This window comes from Halichoeres trimaculatus, unplaced genomic scaffold (assembly GCF_033239565.1).
Source record: "Halichoeres trimaculatus isolate MK-OKI-2021-1 unplaced genomic scaffold, fHalTri1.1 fHalTri1_scaffold_9, whole genome shotgun sequence".
Classification (NCBI taxonomy): domain Eukaryota; kingdom Metazoa; phylum Chordata; class Actinopteri; order Labriformes; family Labridae; genus Halichoeres; species Halichoeres trimaculatus.
In genome coordinates, this window is record NW_027437188.1 from 13,110,124 (window position 1) to 13,129,012 (window position 18,889).

At 43.5% G+C, this 18,889-nt stretch overlaps 2 protein-coding genes across 3 annotated transcripts; both read right to left on the reverse strand.

The window, feature by feature from the left end:
* Positions 1-537: 537 nt before the first annotated feature.
* Positions 538-18,095, reverse strand: nlrx1 (NLR family member X1). 2 transcript variants are annotated; one of them, XM_074678946.1, is made up of 12 exons: positions 17,910-18,095; positions 17,112-17,163; positions 14,005-14,123; positions 13,474-13,864; positions 13,121-13,352; positions 11,765-12,932; positions 11,333-11,516; positions 10,909-11,004; positions 10,296-10,382; positions 2,491-2,742; positions 2,161-2,371; positions 538-2,071 (listed from the first exon to the last, which is right to left on the reverse strand). In XM_074678946.1, exons 2-12 carry the CDS (start codon positions 17,126-17,128, stop codon positions 1,922-1,924), a joined length of 2,907 nt encoding a protein of 968 aa, XP_074535047.1. In that variant the 5' UTR covers positions 17,129-17,163; positions 17,910-18,095; the 3' UTR covers positions 538-1,921. The 2 variants fall into 2 exon arrangements, with proteins under 2 accessions (XP_074535047.1, XP_074535046.1); XM_074678945.1 differs by having other exon boundaries at positions 13,474-13,867.
* Positions 4,027-6,086, reverse strand: LOC141797512 (tripartite motif-containing protein 16-like). The gene has a single exon (XM_074678947.1). It carries the CDS (start codon positions 6,077-6,079, stop codon positions 4,415-4,417), a length of 1,665 nt encoding a protein of 554 aa, XP_074535048.1. The 5' UTR covers positions 6,080-6,086; the 3' UTR covers positions 4,027-4,414.
* Positions 18,096-18,889: the final 794 nt, after the last annotated feature.

Below are 18,889 nucleotides of genomic sequence, written 5' to 3' on the forward strand. Positions count from 1 at the left end.
CATAGGGTTCATTCAGTCACTGATGGTCTGTCAGAGCCGCACAGAGCTGGTGGGGGTCAGGTCACCTGGGACTGTCAGGTCACCTGTCCTGCAGGATACAGATCAGTTTTATTGTTGCAAACAGAAAAAGACTTCATTCCTGTGGAGCTTCTTACAGACATGGTTTACAGTTTAGGATGAGTGGAAACATCAGGATAATATCTGCAGATGTCTTCAGGAGGAGAGACAGCTCACTGTTGTCCCTTGACACTCCTCCAGCATCCTCTCCATCTGTAGGTACTCTGTCCTACCAAATATGAGAACCATAAAACATCACAAACATAAGCTCATTTTTATCAGCTCTGGATTTCAGAGTGATTCTGAGCCCATCCTGTGATCTCCAGAGTCATGTCTGTTTTTATGGACTACATAATCATGAGCTCCTCAGCCAGGGCTCTGCCCACATGCCCACCGAGACTGAAGACCAAAGGGGGGTCAGATTTTATATATGGGTGTAAATGACTAAAAAAAAAAAATCAAATAGACATTTTTCTGCAGAGGAATATTTAATGCATCATTTTAAATCACATCAGAAACATCATCAGGTCAGACCGAGATCTTCTGACAGCACAGCACCAAACATCCTGCTGATCACAGAAAACATCCTGATAGGACTGAAACTAAAGAAGGCAGCGCTGCGGGATCTCTGATCCTCTCAAATGTGCAAAGCTTCAAACAATTCAAACACAATAACTTTAATAAAAACTACGAGTGAGGATGCTCTGAAATGTTCCTGTACAAAATGGCTCCTCCTCAGAAACTCCTAAACCTCCCAATGCTCTGAATGTGAGGTGTGCAAAACTTTCCCTGAAATCCTTAATGATGAGAAAAAAAAACTGTAAGTCTGAGCTCACATTTGATGTGAGAGGTTTTCTTTTAGTACTTTGTACCTGAACTATATTTGTTGTTCAATCCATGAAAACCTCAAATACCTATAAAACAGAAGAAAAGAGAGGAACCTGAAGGCAGCAGAGGACAGAAGGTTAATTGCACATTAATATATCTGATATGTTGATTCGTCCTTAGAGGCACTGAGGCAGGACGAGGCCACTGGAAAAGATTCATCCTGACTGGTTACGGTCTTTTTTTAACGTTAAAAGAAACGTGGTTGAGCAGAGACGGTTTGAGTTTCATCATGTGATGAGGCTCTGTTTGAATGATCCTGTTTGAGAGTAATTCTTCTAATAGTTTCTGATCTGTTTTTGTTTTTAATATTCTATTTTTTTAGTCATACAGACTTGCTTGTCCTTTCTGGATGCTCGTTTGTATGAAAGATGTCAAACAAAACCAAATTAATCAGAAAATAAAAAAGCTGCCTTTTACTTCTAAACTGAAACTAATCTTATGTTTTCCTGTTTCCAATTCTTCACCATCGGTTGCATTAAATGCTTTTATTTTGAAGCACAAACAGGAAGTGTAGAGTCAGTATTAGAGGAAGAAACCGGGGGGATTCTTCTAAAGAGGCAGATGACAGGGAGGAGTTAGTTGGTTCTTTTTCTGTTAATATGTTTTTATTTTAAGGGTTTAAAGCTGCAGAAGAAAATATGGAACTGATAATGTTGTTGTTAAGAGATCAGCACGAGGGTGTTTAAATACAGCCTGAACTCTATTTCCTGTTATTTCATATTTTCACTCTGACACAAACACTCTTTTAACTCCTCTGTGAAACATGTTTTCAGTTATTGGTTAGTAAAGGTTTCTTGTTGCATTATTAGTTTAAGTTTTCTGCTTTGATGGTCTTTAAATGTGGGGTGGGTTCTTTTCTCTGGCTCAGTTTTTAGGAGAGGAAGACTTAAACCCTTCAGAGCTGAAACAAACCTGAACTACAGTAAACTGATTCTAATCTTAATCCATCTTTAACTCAGACTGAACCCTCAGCCTGTTACTTTCTGAATCCTGAAGGTGGAGGTAGTGTGTCCTTCTCCAGCCTCCGTAGAGTCTGTCGGACGCCCTTCTCCACCCGCCTGAAGTGAAGCCTCTTCCACAGACTCGGCTGCTGCTGCCGGCCCCACTCCAGGTCCCTGAGGAAGACCTGTAGACAAGACACAGACTCAGACTCAGGGCTCAAAGCTTTTAGCCTCTCACTGAGACTTGAAGACCCTCCTTCCTCTCTGCTCTCACCATCAGCTGCTGTTTGACCCGCTCTTGGTCCCAGGATGACGCGTTCTCTCGGATCACGCTCAGGATCGGGTGCCAGTGCTCTGACAGGTCTGAACCCTCGGTGACTGAAGCCAGGACCCGGACCTGCCGGCCACTGCCCCCCTGACTCTTTGGGACTCCTCTGACGTAGAGAGACTGCTTCCCCACGTCGCTGAGAGGGTTCAGGTACAGGCTGCAGGCAGACACCAGAGTCAGCGGAGGTACACCAAGCATGAGTCCCCACCCCCCTGATCTAACCCTGTCTCAGAAAACCTCATCATCCTCACAGATCAGACTTTCAGATCCACTCACTGCACGGTGTTGATGCTCGGGTGCTCCCTGCAGGCGTCCACCAGAGCCAGCGCCGCGTTGTCTCCGATGTTGTTGTAAGCCACATTCAGGTCCTGCAGCCTTGTGTGTTTCTGCAGCGCGGCAGCCAGCTCCAGGGCCCCGGCATCCCCCATCCCAGTGTGCATCAAGGACAGGTGGGTCAGGGTCTGGTTCTCAGGCAGGGCCTCCATCAGGATGCGGGCCCCAGACTCCATTAGAGGGTTATCACACAGTCTGCAGGAGACCACCAGAGAGGAGGTGTTAGCCTACAGCCTGACAGGAAAAACTCTTTCTTATGAAATTTTCACTTCATTCCTTAAAGGTCTAAAGTTTGTTCCTGTCAGTTCATTACTTAATCAGGAAATCACATTTTAATTATGCCTCAATGTGTCCTTAATAATCTGTCAGCATCAGAAAACCCAGTCAACATTATATCAGAGGAGGAGAAATAAAGGTTGATCAGGTGAGCTCAGTTTGAAACTGTTTGATGTGTTCAGAGTTTATAACCACCCCCCCCTTTTTTTTTTTTTTTTTTTTTTACCAAAATACCAATTTGACGGATGGTAAACGACTCACAGGTTCATGAGAAATCAGTGAGTGGATGAAAGAGATCAACAAGAAGACAGAGGGTGTGCCTCAAAGCTCCAACTTTTCATCCTCACCTCCTCCACTTGCGTCTTAGTCCCTCCCACCAGAGATAGATGGGAGAGATGGGAGGAAATAAAGAGGGAGGAAATGAGGAGATTTGTTTTTAGAGAAATAAGACGCCCTTTCCTCACATGAAGCGACGTGTTTTGGTGATGACGGCATCAGCTGATCACCTCTAACAGCTGTTTGTGTGTCTAACTTGAATCTAATAAAAAAAAATAACAGAGCTTTGTCAGTGTTTTCAACCTGTTTAACACTTTCACATGAAGAAAACCTGCTCCCTGTTGTCTGTTTACAGCACACAGATCACTTTGAAATGTGTACTAGCACGTTTAATTTTTCAGTGCCCTTTATGCAACCAAGAGACCATCCAAGAAGGTGGCCTCTTATATTTAAAACCTTTTTACCTCTTACTGCAGGAAGCCATAAAAACTTCCCAGACAGATTTTAAGATCTGTGGTTTTCACACTGTCAATTTGTCACAAACACTGGATCGAAGATATTGAGGCAATTAGTAAAGCTGTGAGAAAAGAGTTTCAGCTTTACTAATATTATTCAGAGCAGCTCTCAGGATGTTAAATGTATCAAGTTTTCACGATAAAATAAAACCACTTAAAATAATACTTTTCTCATATCTTGGTACTTTATTTGGTCAGAATGAGCATTTGGTCCAAAAAATAAATCAAGGTTAATGTGATCATAGATTTCTTTACAAGAAGTGATGAGAATAAAATGTATCTGAGAAATAAAAGTATTACAAGTAGTTTGAGCTCTGTTTTAACTGTTTCTTTCACAAAATACAAAAATAAGTGTGGTTTAAGCCAATATACACAATAAAGAATCAGAGAAGTCTTGTTATACCCCCTCCTTTTTACTTTAAGACAAAACTTTACCCTTCGGTTTGAAATATACAGGATAACAAAAAAAGTTTCAAACATTTCAGACAGAATCATACTTAATCCCTAATTTAATATTTGTTTGTTAAAAATTAGTGGTCTCGACTTTGGATAAACATTGGATAAGTCTTTTTTGCATGTAAAACTTTTTCCTTGGCCTTTAACTGAGTATTAAGTCAAAGTAAAACACAAATACATCATTACAAATGTATAACAAACACTCAAAACACACAGTTCATTGAGAGTAGACACAGGAAGCACTCCACCTTAAAAAATATCAAATAACTAAAATAGCAACAGATGTTTCTGTGTCAAAGTACCGGCCATCGTTTGACACAGAATTAGTCCCAATTGAAGGACTTCTACTTCAGCTCACAGAACTCAGCGGTAGATTTACCAAAAATAAAAGAGTAAAACCTGAGTCCAGCATGTAGAGGCTGAGTGAATGTGGTCTGGACTCTGTGGAGGAGAGTCATGGTTTTAGAGATGCTGTAGAAGGACAGAATACCTGCTTTCTGATCCAGGTACACTCCGATTCTGTTGGACCAGGGTCCTGAGACAGGCGTGCTCACATTGTTGGTCCAAAAGTTATAACTGTTGTTGTGGTGATGTAGCGCCCAGGATTTTTCATTGCGTCCGAATCCACATGCGTTGGAGTTCCCTGCTCTGCTGATTGTCTTGTACGAGACTGCAACGTAAACTCCTCCTCTCCGCTCCACCTCCCAGTAACAACGTCCGCTCAGACTCTCTTGGCTCAGGGCCTGAATCCAAACAGTGAATCTGTCTGGGTGACTGGGATGAGACTGGTCTTCTTCCAGAAATGTTGCTTTCCTGTTCGCCTCTGACAATATCAGCAGTGAATGTGCTGTGTTTGGATCCAGAGTGATGTCACGTGCATATTTTAAGAACTCAGCTCTGGTTGTGGGCTCAGGATGTGACAATAAAACGTCCCCTTCAGTCAGTGTCTGTGAGATGTTTGTCCATCCCTGTCTCAGAACGTCCTGCAGTTTATCTGTGACCTCTGACACAGCTGCTGTCACATCCTCAAAGTATCTCAGAGGATGGATTTCGATGCTGGATGAGTGTGTAGGTTCACTGAGTGCTGACAGTGAGGGGTAGTCGTGTAGAAACTGATTGTCATCCTGTGTGTGTGACAGCTTCTGCAGCTCAGCGTCTTTCCTCTTCAGCTCAGCAATCTCCTGCTCCAGCTTCTCCTGAAGCTCTTTGACTCGACTCGCTTCAGTTATTTGCTGGGACCTGACCTGCTGCCTCAAGTCAGAGCGTCTTTTCTGCATGAGACGGATCAGCTCAGTGAACATCTTCTCAGTGTGCTCCACGGCTTTATCAGCAGAGCCATTGATGGTCTCCACCTCCTGTCGAAGCAACTTCACATCTTTCTCTCTGTCCTGGATTCTTCGCTGGATGTTTAATCGACTCCCCTCCAGCTCTCTCTGCCTCGCAGTCCTTTCTGCTGCAGCTGAGACGGTGTCGTGGCCTTTGTGTTGGTCCAGAGAGCAGAGGTAACAGATAGACTGCTGATCAGTGCGACAGAACATCTTCATCACCTCATCGTGACGAGGGCAGATGTTCTCCTGGAGCGTCTTGGATGGCTCCACCAGCTTGTGTTTCTTAAAGACGGGTAAATCCAAATGAGGCTGAAGGTGTTCCTCACAGTAAGAAATCAGACATTGTAAACACGACTTGGAGGCTTTAATTTTATTTCCAGTGCAGACATCACAGGCCACATCCTCAGGTCCAGCAGAGCAGCGATCAGCAGGAGCAGCTTGGAGTCTAGTCTTCTTCAGTTCCTCCACTAAATCTGCCAGCATGATGTTTTTCATCAGGTCAGGTCTTGGTATGAAGAATTTTCTGCACTCAGGACAGCTGTAGATTCCTTTCTCATCCTCTACATCCCAGTATTGCATAATACAGCTCATACAGAAGCTGTGTCCACAGGGGACAGCTACTGGATCCCTCAGTAGATCCAGACAGATAGGACAGCAGAATTCCTCTCTATGGTGATCCATCTCTCTTCTCAGCGACAGTCAGTTGAAATAATCCTCTTCTCCTGAACAGATCAGTATCTCAGTCACACGGCTGTGAAATGAATGGTTTCGTTTCTCAGTAACAGGAAGTTTTCTGGTCAGGCCCTTCCCTCTAACTGCACACGTATGAATGGTAGGAGGAGAGATAAGATTTGATTGGGTGAACACCTGATCTGTATAAAGAAGGGAGGGTGCTCATGCTTTCCTGCTTTCCATGAAGAGCAGCTTTTTACAGGAAACAAGGTGAGTCTTATCTTGTAGACAGTGAGCTACAATCACAGACAGGCTTAAGCCAGAGCAGTTTCTGCTTGAAGTCAGTGTGGAAACCTGAGTAATGGCAGAACATACCAAACTGAACGGTCTGCTTGGGGAAAATGCAGCCCAATAAAAAACAGAAGTGGGTAGATGCCTGGTGCTTGGCAGCAATGTATGGTGCTTATATCTACACCTTCCCTCAAACTACAAAACTCTAGGAAGGAGGAGAGGTTGGATAGAAATACTTTGGTTAATTGGAGCTTTTTGAGTATTTTAACGAACAGAAATTCAGCGACTTAATCATTATTTCTTTTAGATGTTCACACTTTGTGTCAGACATTGATTTGTCTATGGAAACCATTCATGGGAGCCAGGACTCTTTTTTTCTTCCCAGACAAGGGAGCAGACCATAGAGTAGTTCTCAAAGCTCCAAAGTTTCATCCTTGCTTCCTACACTTGCATTGTTTGCTTGCGTCTTAGTAGGACATGAAGAGAGGAGAGAGGAAAATGAGGAGGTCCATTTTAAGAGAAATGATACGTCCTTTCCTCCAGAGTGCCATAGGAAGTGACGTGCTATGGTGAAGACGGCATCAGCTGATCACCTCTGGATCATGTGTCAGTCAGCTCTAACAGCTGTTTGTGTGCCTGAACCGTAAAAAACATGGACGTCATCTTGCTCGGCTTGAAGTGAGGTCGCCATGAAAACTGCTTCGCCTGGTGGCTGGCTGCAGTAAAGGTAAAAAAAAATCCGGCTCTCCAGTCATTCCAGATGGGCTGTGGTCAAACTTTAAAATAGTAATACACCTTGTAGAAATGTTTCTTACATCCGATTGTTGTGGTGGCTTGAAGATATAATTTAGCTGCCTTGTATTCAAGTCCTCTTTTTTTCTAAAAAGTTTTGTTTTCGTTAGTTATGCGAGGCTAAAAATGAGGTTTTACATCACATTTAACGATGATTGACAGCTGCCGTTCTTGTGTATTTTTTTCGAGGATTGTGAAATATGTCGGGAGGTAGAGTCAAGAAGTGAATAGACTCTGGGAAGAAAACAAATAATTATCAATTTTGTCACCCAGCTCCACTCAGATTTTCCCAGAATCCCTCACAGTGTCTACTGCACAACTGCTTCAATGGCGGCGCCTGTGAAAGGTGTATTTTGGCTTAAAAAAACGTACAATGGTAAATGGCAGAGCCACGCTGTCCACTCTATATACAGTCTATAGTCTGAGCATGTGCGCTGCAGCAACTCTAATCACACACAAACAGTCTGTGTTTTTAGCCTGTTTAACAAGCACGTTTACATGAAGACCAGTGAAATGCGTCATCATTAGATTATCTATTATCTATTAAGCTTTAATCTAGACCGTATCTGATCGTGAACTCTGAAAAACTAGTAACATAACCTTGTTTATGGTGTCTGAGGAACACTGGATATTAGTTTGGCTATTCATTAGATCTCAGGGAAAATAAAAATCGTGTCACTCTTTACAAACGTCATGCCCATGAATGAAACTTGGTGAAATCTAAAAGAAATGTAACAAGACTTTTTTTTAACTTAAACTTAACAGACTTTACTTTCAGACATAAATCCTCTCCATAAAGAATAAAGGAATCAACCGGAAAATAAATGGCTGAGAGAAATGACCAAATGTGAGTTTTTTAGTTGGATGATTAATCTGACCACAACAATTAGAAAATTGGGTACTGATCGTCTGTTATATTGATTTGATGACGGTTGTGTTCAGTATTTTGTGCTTCCCAGCTCCCGGCTTTATGACCTGTTTCAGAGCAATTACTCTTTCTCATTAAACTCTGGTGGTGTTAGGTTTAAGAAAAGAAGTCAGAGCTGCTGCAGCGTCCAATCCAAGACGGTTTTTGTCCACACATTTGCAAATCCCTCGCACTGCAGGACAGTCTCAAAAATCAGGTGTACACAGACAGCCAATCAGGAGGCCCGCCTCAGTTGTAACCGATTAATTGTGTGTATTTTCAGGTCTTGTAAAAATAAATACTTGAAATTTTCAGTCATTTGACATTATAAATTTAAATGCAAATTGGTCGATACATTTGTGGATGCATCTACACACACAAATAATTTTGCTGTGCATTTGTAATTTTTGAGACTGATCTGACGCCATGAATAGGTTAATGGAGTTGTTTATAATTTGATTGTAAACCATAGTTTCGCTTTGAAAATCAACTCCCTTTCTGTTATATTTATCCTGCAGAGTGAGTCCAAAGCCAGTATTTTCATTAAATTCACAAAGTAAAAACTGGATTTTGAGTATCAGCGGTTGACATGATTTCTTTGTGGTCAAACCTGGTTTCGTGAGATTGGATAAAGAAGACACATATAATAACACAGCTGCAGAAGTCGCTGGTGTTTCACTGTAAAATTTGACCCTGTTAACTAGTGGTTTATCAGCAGACCATCACTGGCACAAGGTTAGCACGGTCACTCTTTGCTCCAAAACACTGGGTGCTCTGTCAGGGTCAGAACTCGATACAAGTTCACTCCTTGGTCTGCTATCGTTTCTGACAACTGACCACAGAACAACCAGACATTTTTATCCTTCTCACTTAGTGTTTAAAGAACGCTAACCTGTCTGAATGAGTGGAGCTAAACGCTGCTGCCCTTGTCAAAATGCGCGTAACTCTAATTTGTCTACGACAAAAGAGAAACATGTGACTGGTTTAGGCTCCCCCATGTTTCTGGTGCGATTTCAAACGTGCTCCATAGGGTCAGCTGTGAGAGTTATTCTGCAGGTCTTAGTGTGAGAGGTCACCATGCACTTAAAAACAATTACTGATGTCAAACATCAGGCTAAACGTGTCATGCTTCATGTCTTACCTCCTCGAAAGGTCAAAGGTCACACAATCACAGTGAGTCTGATCAGATGCAGAGAACTCAGAGCCACACCACACTGTGTCTGCTCACCTGTTCACCTCAGGCAATGCTTCTACCTGCTCCAGGTCCTGACAGCTACACATAGTCTGACAGAGCTTCTCTTCATCTGCAGATTAACTTTACTAACAAACAGACTGTGGGTCAGCTAGCAGTTTAAAGAGGAGTTCACAGCTCTGAGGAATCCAAACACTTCTACTGATCTCAGTTCAGCTCTGTGATGCTGTTTATAAATAAGAACTCAAGTCTCTACATCATGTAGACACCCTCTATTTGAAGGCTGGTTTTCTTCTCTTTCAGAGAGGATTATAAATAAGGTCAGGTCATGTTTACCTCTGTCTTATCTGACAAATAGCTAACAGACAGCTCACGTGAAATCAAGAGTCAAATGCTACAGTGAAAGGAGATGATGGAGAAACATCTCAAAACAACTCTTTTAATGACACGCATCTACTCCAACAACACATTGGGCACCCTACGCCCCCTCCTGCCATAATGTTGGGCACCCTAGGAGGGCGCCCCCAGTTAGAGAACCACTGTATTAACACATTATTTATTTATTTTGCAATTATTTACATTTTTTTAGGTTTTACTCTAAACTGTCTGTGAATTTTGGCTCTAAAGATATTTAACTTTCCCCTTTCACGCCTTAGTTTCATTGCGTTCTTCGTTCTCATTTGCTTACTTAAGCAATTTTTCTTTCACATGTTCCTCATTTCCCTTTTTGTTTCACTCCTTTCTGCTTTCAACTTCAGCATTTCAGCACATCTGCTGAAGGAAAGCAACTTCTCCAGTCTATACAGGGATCCCCCATGAATTCCTGTGAAGATCCAGCCTGCTCCACAGAGTCTGTTTTTAAAGTCAGGGAACGGAGCAGCTAGAGACTAAGTGAGGAGACTCAACCACACACACACTCACACACACACACACACACACACACACACACACACACACACACACACACACACACACACACACACACACACACACACACACACACACACACACACACCAAGGTGAGGTAGAAAGGTGAGTCTTACTGTAGAGTTTTAATGTTGGTCCTGGGGTCTATCAGCAGATCTCTCAGGATGATGCAGGAGTCAGGACCCAGGCTGTTAAACTGCAGACTGTGGACAACAGGGACGGGCAGCACACACACACACACGTGTAAAATGCATGCTACACGAACAGACAGAACCTAAGCACTCGATCAGACTGCAGGAGTTTTAAATATAAATCAGGCTAAGAATCTGAATCCAGCGTGCAGAGAGGAAGAGGAGGAGAAACCCTCACACATTATAATCAGATATGACCTTGGATTCAAGGTCATAAAACCTCCTGACTGTTCAGAGACTGATCTGGTTAGGGTCAGTCCAGAACTCCTGCAGTCTGAGCCCAACCTGAGCCAGCCTGACTCTATCAGAGAGCAGTTAATGATGCTGTTAACACGTCTGTCAACCTCAGCACGATGCAATTAAGATGCTCTCACACACACTTTCACACACACTCACACTCACACACACACACACACACACACACACACACACACACACACACACACACACACACACACACACACACACACACACACACACACACAGACACACACAGACACACACACACACACACACACACACACACAGTTTGTCTCACTTCAGGCTGCTGGTGTTCCTGAAGGCGGGACGCAGCGTCTGCAGCATGTCACAGGTGAGGAGACACGAGGACAGGTCCAGGTCCTCCAGGTGGTAGCTACAGGAAGACAGACTCTTAAAATATACCTCAGTCCTGATTAACTTCAACTAGAACAATTCAAACTAGCAAAATATGAGCTCAGGTTACAGGGATAGTTCAGTGTTTTTTAAGTCTGGCTGTGGGAGGTACACATCTACAGTAAGTGTTTTACCCACAGGGGGCGCTGCTGGCTTGGCCTGGTTGATGAAAATGAGGAGGTGGAGATGAGTCAAACTTGATCTGGCATCCCCTGGGGGTAACACCAGTACAGCCCCCCCAAAGCACAAAGCCCCTCACTAAGCACTACCTGAGCCTCACAGAGAGCCGGCTGGGCTCCACAGTTTACCTGGCAGGTGTGCAGGAGAGCACGGAGCTCAGGATGAAGCACTTCAGAGACGTCATGCGAATGTTAGGTAGGCGGATGGCTCTGATGAAGGCCAGGACCTCGGCGGTCAGCCTTGGGTTCTGAAACTCGTACAGAAGAACCAGCAGGTCCATGAGCTCCTCTGGAGGCTGAGGTTTACTCATCTCTGAAATTTAGAGCGATGAAGAGCTCTCATTGATCAACACACAGAGTTTCTGTTACTGAAGGGCAATAAAGATTGGATTCTTTTCTTTAAGGTAATTTTTTTTTCTTAAAACTAGCAGCCTAATCCAGAACCACTCAGTGCCTCCTGAAACTAATGCCCTCTGGCTTATTTGAGGCTGGTTTAATGAACAGACTGAACATCAGGAGTAACATTTGAAGTATGGACAGGGTCATGGAGAGCAGGTTTACCTCGGACCAGGTGCTTGCGGAGCACCCGAGTGATCTGAACCACGGTGCCGCTCTGGATGCTGCAGCCCAGCTGCTGGAGGACAACTCTGTTCCCATAATGCAACAGTCCTCCCATGAAGATTGGGTAGAGCTCAAAGGGCTGACCCTCGCTGTGCTGCTGCAGATGAGGACCGTGAACTCCCAGCAGGTTTTGCTCCACTTGATCCAGGACGTCCTCGTTCAGGCTGTCCTCGGTGCGGAACATCTCGGCCGCCATTGTCCTGGCGATCCTTCCTTTGTTGTGGAGGCTAATTCGCTCGTACAGCTTCGGGAACAGCTTCAGCAGGTTGAACATGTACAAGAACCTCAGCGGGAGTAACTTGGACAGGATAGTGAGGACAGGGCCCAAGTCTTCAGTCACCTGGCCCATGATCACAGACACCTGCCGGGTCATCTTCTCCAGAACCGTCTTATTCTCTCCAAGGACAACAAAGAGCGCAGCAAGGTACTCTTGCATGGCAGGAACAGCGAACACGTAGCGCTGCTCGTTGTTCTCATCGCCATCCTCAGGGAAATGTGTCCTGCTCTCAACGCAGGGGGCTAAGAAGAAGTCCAGCACGTCTGTGCGCAACATGGCGAGCTGACGGAGCTCCTCGTCTGTCTTTGTCTCTCCTCCAATCCACTGCTCCAGCTCCTTCTCCGAGAATGACGTGCGTTTGTGCGTCACGCCGTCAAACGCCAGTTTCCCCAGAGTACGGACCACGTAGAGCATCAGAGAGGAGTGGTTCTCTGGGAGAGCCCCTGAGGACCCTATCTTTGTCCCCAGCACCTCCCCTCCAAAGTTGAGCCGCAGGAAGCTGGTGTAGATGCCAGTGAGCGTGCGGATGGGAGCCTTGGCGTCGGTGAAATGCAGAAAGTGGAGAGTGGCGCAGGTGAGCCAGCAGTAGGAGGGCAGGAAGCAGGCCGCAGCCAGCTGGCTCTCCCTCTGCAGGTTCAGGTACAGCAGTTCGATCAGGGCGTGGGCCTCCTGGTCCCGGGCTGTGTCTCCAGTCTGCTTCAGCAGGCGGCTGGTGAAGTACGCTCGCTGTCGGTCTGGGTCACTGAAGCCACAGATCTGAGCATAACGGCTGATGTACTTCTGAGGGATCCGATCCATCGCTGACAGTCTGGTGGAGACCAGGACGCTGGCCTGGGACGGAAACACTGATCAGACATTTTATCCAGACTAAAAACCCAAAAGAGACGGCTTTGAATCAAAAACCCAGCTGCCCTCCTGACAGAGGACTGAACACAGTGCCTTTCCTCAGCGCGAGCATTACTTCAGTAAAATTTTAAAGATTTATTATATCTGCAGACACCTGTTGGAGCGTGACTCACCTCAGGCAGCAGGTACTTCCTGAGCAGGTTGACCACCAGCCCACCTGGAGGCAGTGGGTGGCTTGGGTCGCTGCACAGCTCCGTGGCTCCAATCCTGAAGTCCAGCTTCATCTTCTCCATCCCGTTGAAGAGGAAGAGCACGTCTTTGGCCTGGGTGCCCTCCCCGCTCAGCAGGGGGTGTTTCTTCAGGTGGAGGTACTTCATACCAACCAGGTCCCTGAGGGAGGTGGCTCTGTGGGGTGGGGGTCACAGATATTAAATTAATAAACCTCTGTCTCTCTTGAACTCTGTTTTATTTCTTCCCCTCTCCGCTTTATGAACTCTAATCTTGATATAACCCATTAAACCTGTACCTGGACAGTTCACCCAGGTCTTCACAGGAGAACGGTACAAGCAGCTTGAACTGGGTCAGGGCTGACCCACTGCACCAGTCCAGGACCAGCTTTCTGACCACTGTACTCTTGCCAGTTCCTACGGCCCCATACAAGAGCACGTTGAGGCCCCGGCCCTCGCAGCAGGACAATGACGGGTCCAGGAGCTGCTCTACGGTCACAGGGGAGCAGGACGGGGTCTTGATCTGCAAGGGGGAGCAGTGCAGATTGGTTCTGTCCTCAGTCCTCCTCTCCAGGATCAGAGGGTCCACGTGCATGGTCTCTGGACGGAAGTAGCCCCCAAACTGTTTCTCTTCCTGGGGGAGGTGGCTGAACCACAGGAACAGCTTCCTCTTGTGGACCTGGATGGGGTCTGCTGGGGGACACAAGCAGAGAGGAGTCACAGCAGGTTTAAGAGTTCAGTTAAATCAAGTGGATGTGTCAGATCTGTATCAGAGAGCAGTATGTGGTCATGTTTGAGGTCATTATAAATCCTCATACTGTTCTGTTCACCTGGGTCTGAGGACGTGGCGCAGCAGAGGGTCCTGCAGCCAGAAACAGCAGCTGGGCCTGGGGAGAGCTGCACACTGCTCCTCGTCCTCCATACGGCCAGCAGCTGATGCAGCTGACATCTGAAAAACACACAACATGTTACATCATGTTACATCGTGTTACATCATGTTACAACATGTTACTCAGGCTGGAGCTGTTTACAGTCTTTATCTGGAGCCAAACCTCCGGGCTGAGCTGTAAAGGTCACTTTAATCACAGCCTCAGCTGCAAACAGCAGCTACTTTCAGGCTGTCTGCAGGCTGCAGCAGGTAAACTGACATACCTCCAAGGCCCTGACATTTAGAAAGCACAAAAGATTTCACCCAGCAGCTCATCCAGACATGTTTCACTCTGCCAGGAGATCACACAGCAGTCCTCAAATCTGCAAGACCAGGATTTAAGGTCTGACATGGGGCGAGAGAGGATTAAATAAAACACTCTTTGCAGGAGGAAAAGGATCTTAATCAAAGAAAACAAATATTACAAGTCTTTTTTTTTTTAAATCATCAGTCTATCTCTGCTGATAAGAAAACCAGTGATGCTCACTTTAAGGGTTTCAAACAGTTAAAAATCAGTGAACACACCTCCTTTACAAACTCATATAAATGCTTCCTCCACACGTTTACACGCCTGCAGGAGTCAAACCGGTTTGCTCACTTTCTAAAAGTGTTTTAATGAGTTCAGATGAGGGGACAGGAAGTCTTCAGAGACTCTAAACTTCAAAAACTCAGGTTACACTCAAACTCTCAAACTGAGCTGAGTTTGTTCACCTGGAGGATTAAACCTCAGCTCTTTGGTAATAGACTGTCCAAAATGTGAGGAGTTCTGAAAACTCCATTTTAACGCTTTTTAAAAGTAAAGAAGGTTTATCCTTAGCCTGAATCTGAGCAGACACAGTTAAACTTCTCTCCCAGACTTAAGGGAGTGAAGTTTACTAAGCAGATGTGGGTCTAATGGACAGTCTTTGAGTCAGAGAATGAGGACGTTAGCTTCTTCTGGCTCTCTTTGGTCATTTATATGATGTTACAGTGGACTCTGAAATAATTTGAAATAGTCAAATAATGAAATCATTTTCATCCTTAGTAACCCTGCAGTCTGCTTTACGCAGCATCTCTGTGCATTTGTGTTCTTTGACCTTGTTTGTAACATGTCAGTATCCGTCTTTACGCAGGTGATACCTCAGTCTGCGGCATTCTTTCGCTGATTCTCTTAGATGTTTGAGTTCAGATGACTAAAAATTACACTAAACGAAAAAATGCTGTGATAATTCAAACTGAGCTCAATGAAGTAGAGAACAGCAGGTATTGACTTTAGACTTTGATTCTCTGAATAACAATCTGATCCCTGTCATACACCCTGACACATGCTAAGAAACACGTGTGGGTGTGTCGTGAGTTCAGATATTTGACACTCAGCCAAACTTTCTGGCAGTGTCCACTCTGCAGCTTGTTCCTTCTCAACAGCACACAGCAGTGATAATGAAACTGAGGGTCAGACTATGAGCCAAGCAACACACACCCTTCATATATTAACCCTGACACAGCAGGAATCTTCTCAGCAGACATCCTCAACCCTGTCAGGCTCAGACGTAAAGACGGACCAATTCTGACTTCTTGTTGATGTTATAAATAGAGCGGACTAGCGTTATAATCAGCATGACTTTGGATGACAACCTGAGAATTTCTCATTAAATTCTAAAATCTTAGTTATTATAAATGTGTTAAACAGGGTGTGCGAGGTGGACTGTAGAGAGTTATTATCTGAACTCATCATGAATGACTGAAATCTCTTCAAACAGCAGAGGGTGCTTTCATTTTTCTGTCAATGCTAAAGAGGCATCTTATCAGTCCAGGTGTCCCCCCCCAGACTACTCCTTTATCTGACTCCTCTGTGCCTCTAAACGAACATCATTCTGTATCCGAACAGACCGTGAACAAGAAACTGGGATCAAAAACTCATCATTAAAAGGTTTACTGAGGGAATTAATCAGCTGAGGAGAAACAGACTGATCTTAAAACTAGCGGAGTCGCCCCCTGCTGGACATCAGAGAGGATGCAGGTTAAAGGGATTCTGCAAGACTTTACTTTTCCAAACCAACAGTCCCGAAGAAGATGTTTAGGGTCATAAAAACAGATTTGTGTTTGGAGCTTTAAGAAGCTTTGTGTGAAATAACAGGGTTCCTACAGCTCAAGGCAAGTTAAATCTAAGACTTTTTAAGACTTTTTTAATGACGTTGGAAATCAAATTTAAAAACAAGTCGACAATAAACCACAATTGAAACAAACAAAACTAATAAACAAAAACACCACATGAATTACCTGGGTTAGAGGCAATTTTAACCCAATGTTTATTTTACAAAAAGCGTCACTTTTTGCCTCTTTTAACCCCATTTTTACAACTTTATGCCTATTTTGCCCCCATTCATCTTTTTTAGCCACTGTCACAACCATTTTTGGAATTTTTACATGGTTTTTGAATTTTAATGTCAAATTTAATTCTAAATTTTGCTGCCATAATCAATTTTCCTAAGCCAATTTTGGATTTTCTTTTGCCAATTTTTCCTAATTTTTTTCTATCTCCAGGCACCCTAGGTAGAACCAAGACATGCATCTGCTTTTAAAGTTCCTGGTGCAACCACATCACTGTTTTATTAGTTTCGCTATTATGATTACACAATGTTACCACAAGGGTAATTAGAAAATTATTTAGAAAAATAGATAAATGTTACTTAATTTTTTTTTACTTCAAACTAACATAAATGTAACCAATGTGTTCAATTATTAAGACTTTTGAAATTTGGATTTAAGACTTTTTCATGCCAATCCAGGCCTTATTTTTAGAGTTATGAATTCAATGCCTTTAAGACTTTTCAAGGATCCGCGGGAACCCTGAATAAGGTCAAAGACTGGAATGACAGCATGTTGCAGGAAACTGGACACCACCACACCCATCATCAGGACTGAATCAGGTCAGCCGTGTGGACATCTGAACCTCTGACTACAAACACTTCAACCCTAAACTGTGGAGGTCAGACAACAGGCATGATATTCGAACCCTCAAGTACTCACCTGTGCAGGGAGCTCATCCTACTGCCTTGCCCTCTCTGTGTCAGCAAGCGCTCTGTGAAAAAACAGTCGTACAACGTTCAAACCACAGGAAGAAGACCCTCTGTGGAGACTCAGAGCAGTGTGACACTTTCATCAGCTGATGTTTGTTTATCTGCAGCATACTAAGTATCAATACACTACATTAATAATTCAACACACTGCTATTGCAAGCACTGTATGAATCTGACACTGAGCTCAAGTTGTTTAAATCATGTGTTGTTTATTGGAACATTCAGGTGTTGTTTGTCTAAGTAAAACAGATTTTTAATCTCTGTGGGGTTTACTGATAAATTACATTCTACATGAAAAAGTATGAAGGCTTATAATGACAGCAAGAGAGGTCTGGCTCACTTTAGGGACAGCCTCCAGTGGACACTTGAAGAACTGCAGGTTATTGCAGAGATACTTTGGTTGTTTTATTTAAAGAGAAGGAAAGCAAATTTACTGTATTGACTTAAGTACAGCTGACAATAGCCACTATCACTTCTGTTCACTGTACCCTCCCGCCCACCTGTCAGCTTGTTCAGCCCTGAATGAGAGTTAAAGATAGATGATCTTTACTCATTGAGCAAGAGGGGAGAGGTTAAGATAAGTCTGTACAGTGAGGAGCTCGACGTGTGTCAGCTGCAGTGATATTACCATCAATCGACCGTGTAACGTTGATGTCACATTATGTCACGGTGTTGTGAATGAAAACAGTCAAAACGGTGAATGGAAAATGAAATGTCATGTCGGGGAAAGTAAAGCTGATAAACTCACAGCCTGACTCCTCCACGAGCTGAGTCCTGGTCCGTGGTCGGTCTCTGTTGTAGGACATGGAGCTTTAACCCACTCTGTGTGTGCAGGTCTCCCAAGAACAGTTATAATACAATGAATAAATCACATTCTGTCAGTTGTTCCGCTGCAAACTGAAGCACAACTTTAACGGCATAGGTCTGAGCTTCCGGAAATGCTCCTTCGAAATAAGAGTCACCATTCCGGCTTCTTGGTTCTGGCTGACACCTTGCGTTTTCTGATCACTTCCGCCCCCTACCGTTTAAAACCTGTTTTATACAGTCTATGTTTAAAGCTCACAGCCGCCATCCTGAGTTTAAAACTCGTTACTGCCGCCTGCTGTGCTGAGGAGCGTTTCTCTCTATAAAGACTGATATCAGGGTTTGACAGAGCTCAGTAAAGTGTTAGAGATGAAAAGTACTTGTAGGAAGAAAAACACAGACCTCAAACCACAATAAAAGTAAACCAATTTATGATTATAATAATTGTTAAAGTAAATTTAAATTAGTAATGATTGTAATAGTCCAGTAAACAGCATCTTCTCGACACACTGTGTTTGTTTAATGCAGAATATAAGCGCCTCTTTTGGTTGTGGGGAAATAAGCAAACTTTTTAATGCAGCCCTTCAAAATAAAAAGTGCAAAATCAATTTCAGAAACTATTTATTGTTTGGTTTTAACTAGCTGGAGAGTAAACAAATGAAATCCATTGGACAGTACAATACAGTAAAAATATCAAATATGTTTCTTCTTCTTTCAATCAAATTTATAACATAATATAATACCGGTATAATGTATTACAATATAATATAATATAATAAAATATAATATAATATAATATAATATAATATAATATAATATAATATAATATGATATAATATGATAATTAATAATAATACAACTTTATTTAACACTGATTATTACACTTAGATTTTTTTGAATATATTCTTAATTGCTTCTTTAGAT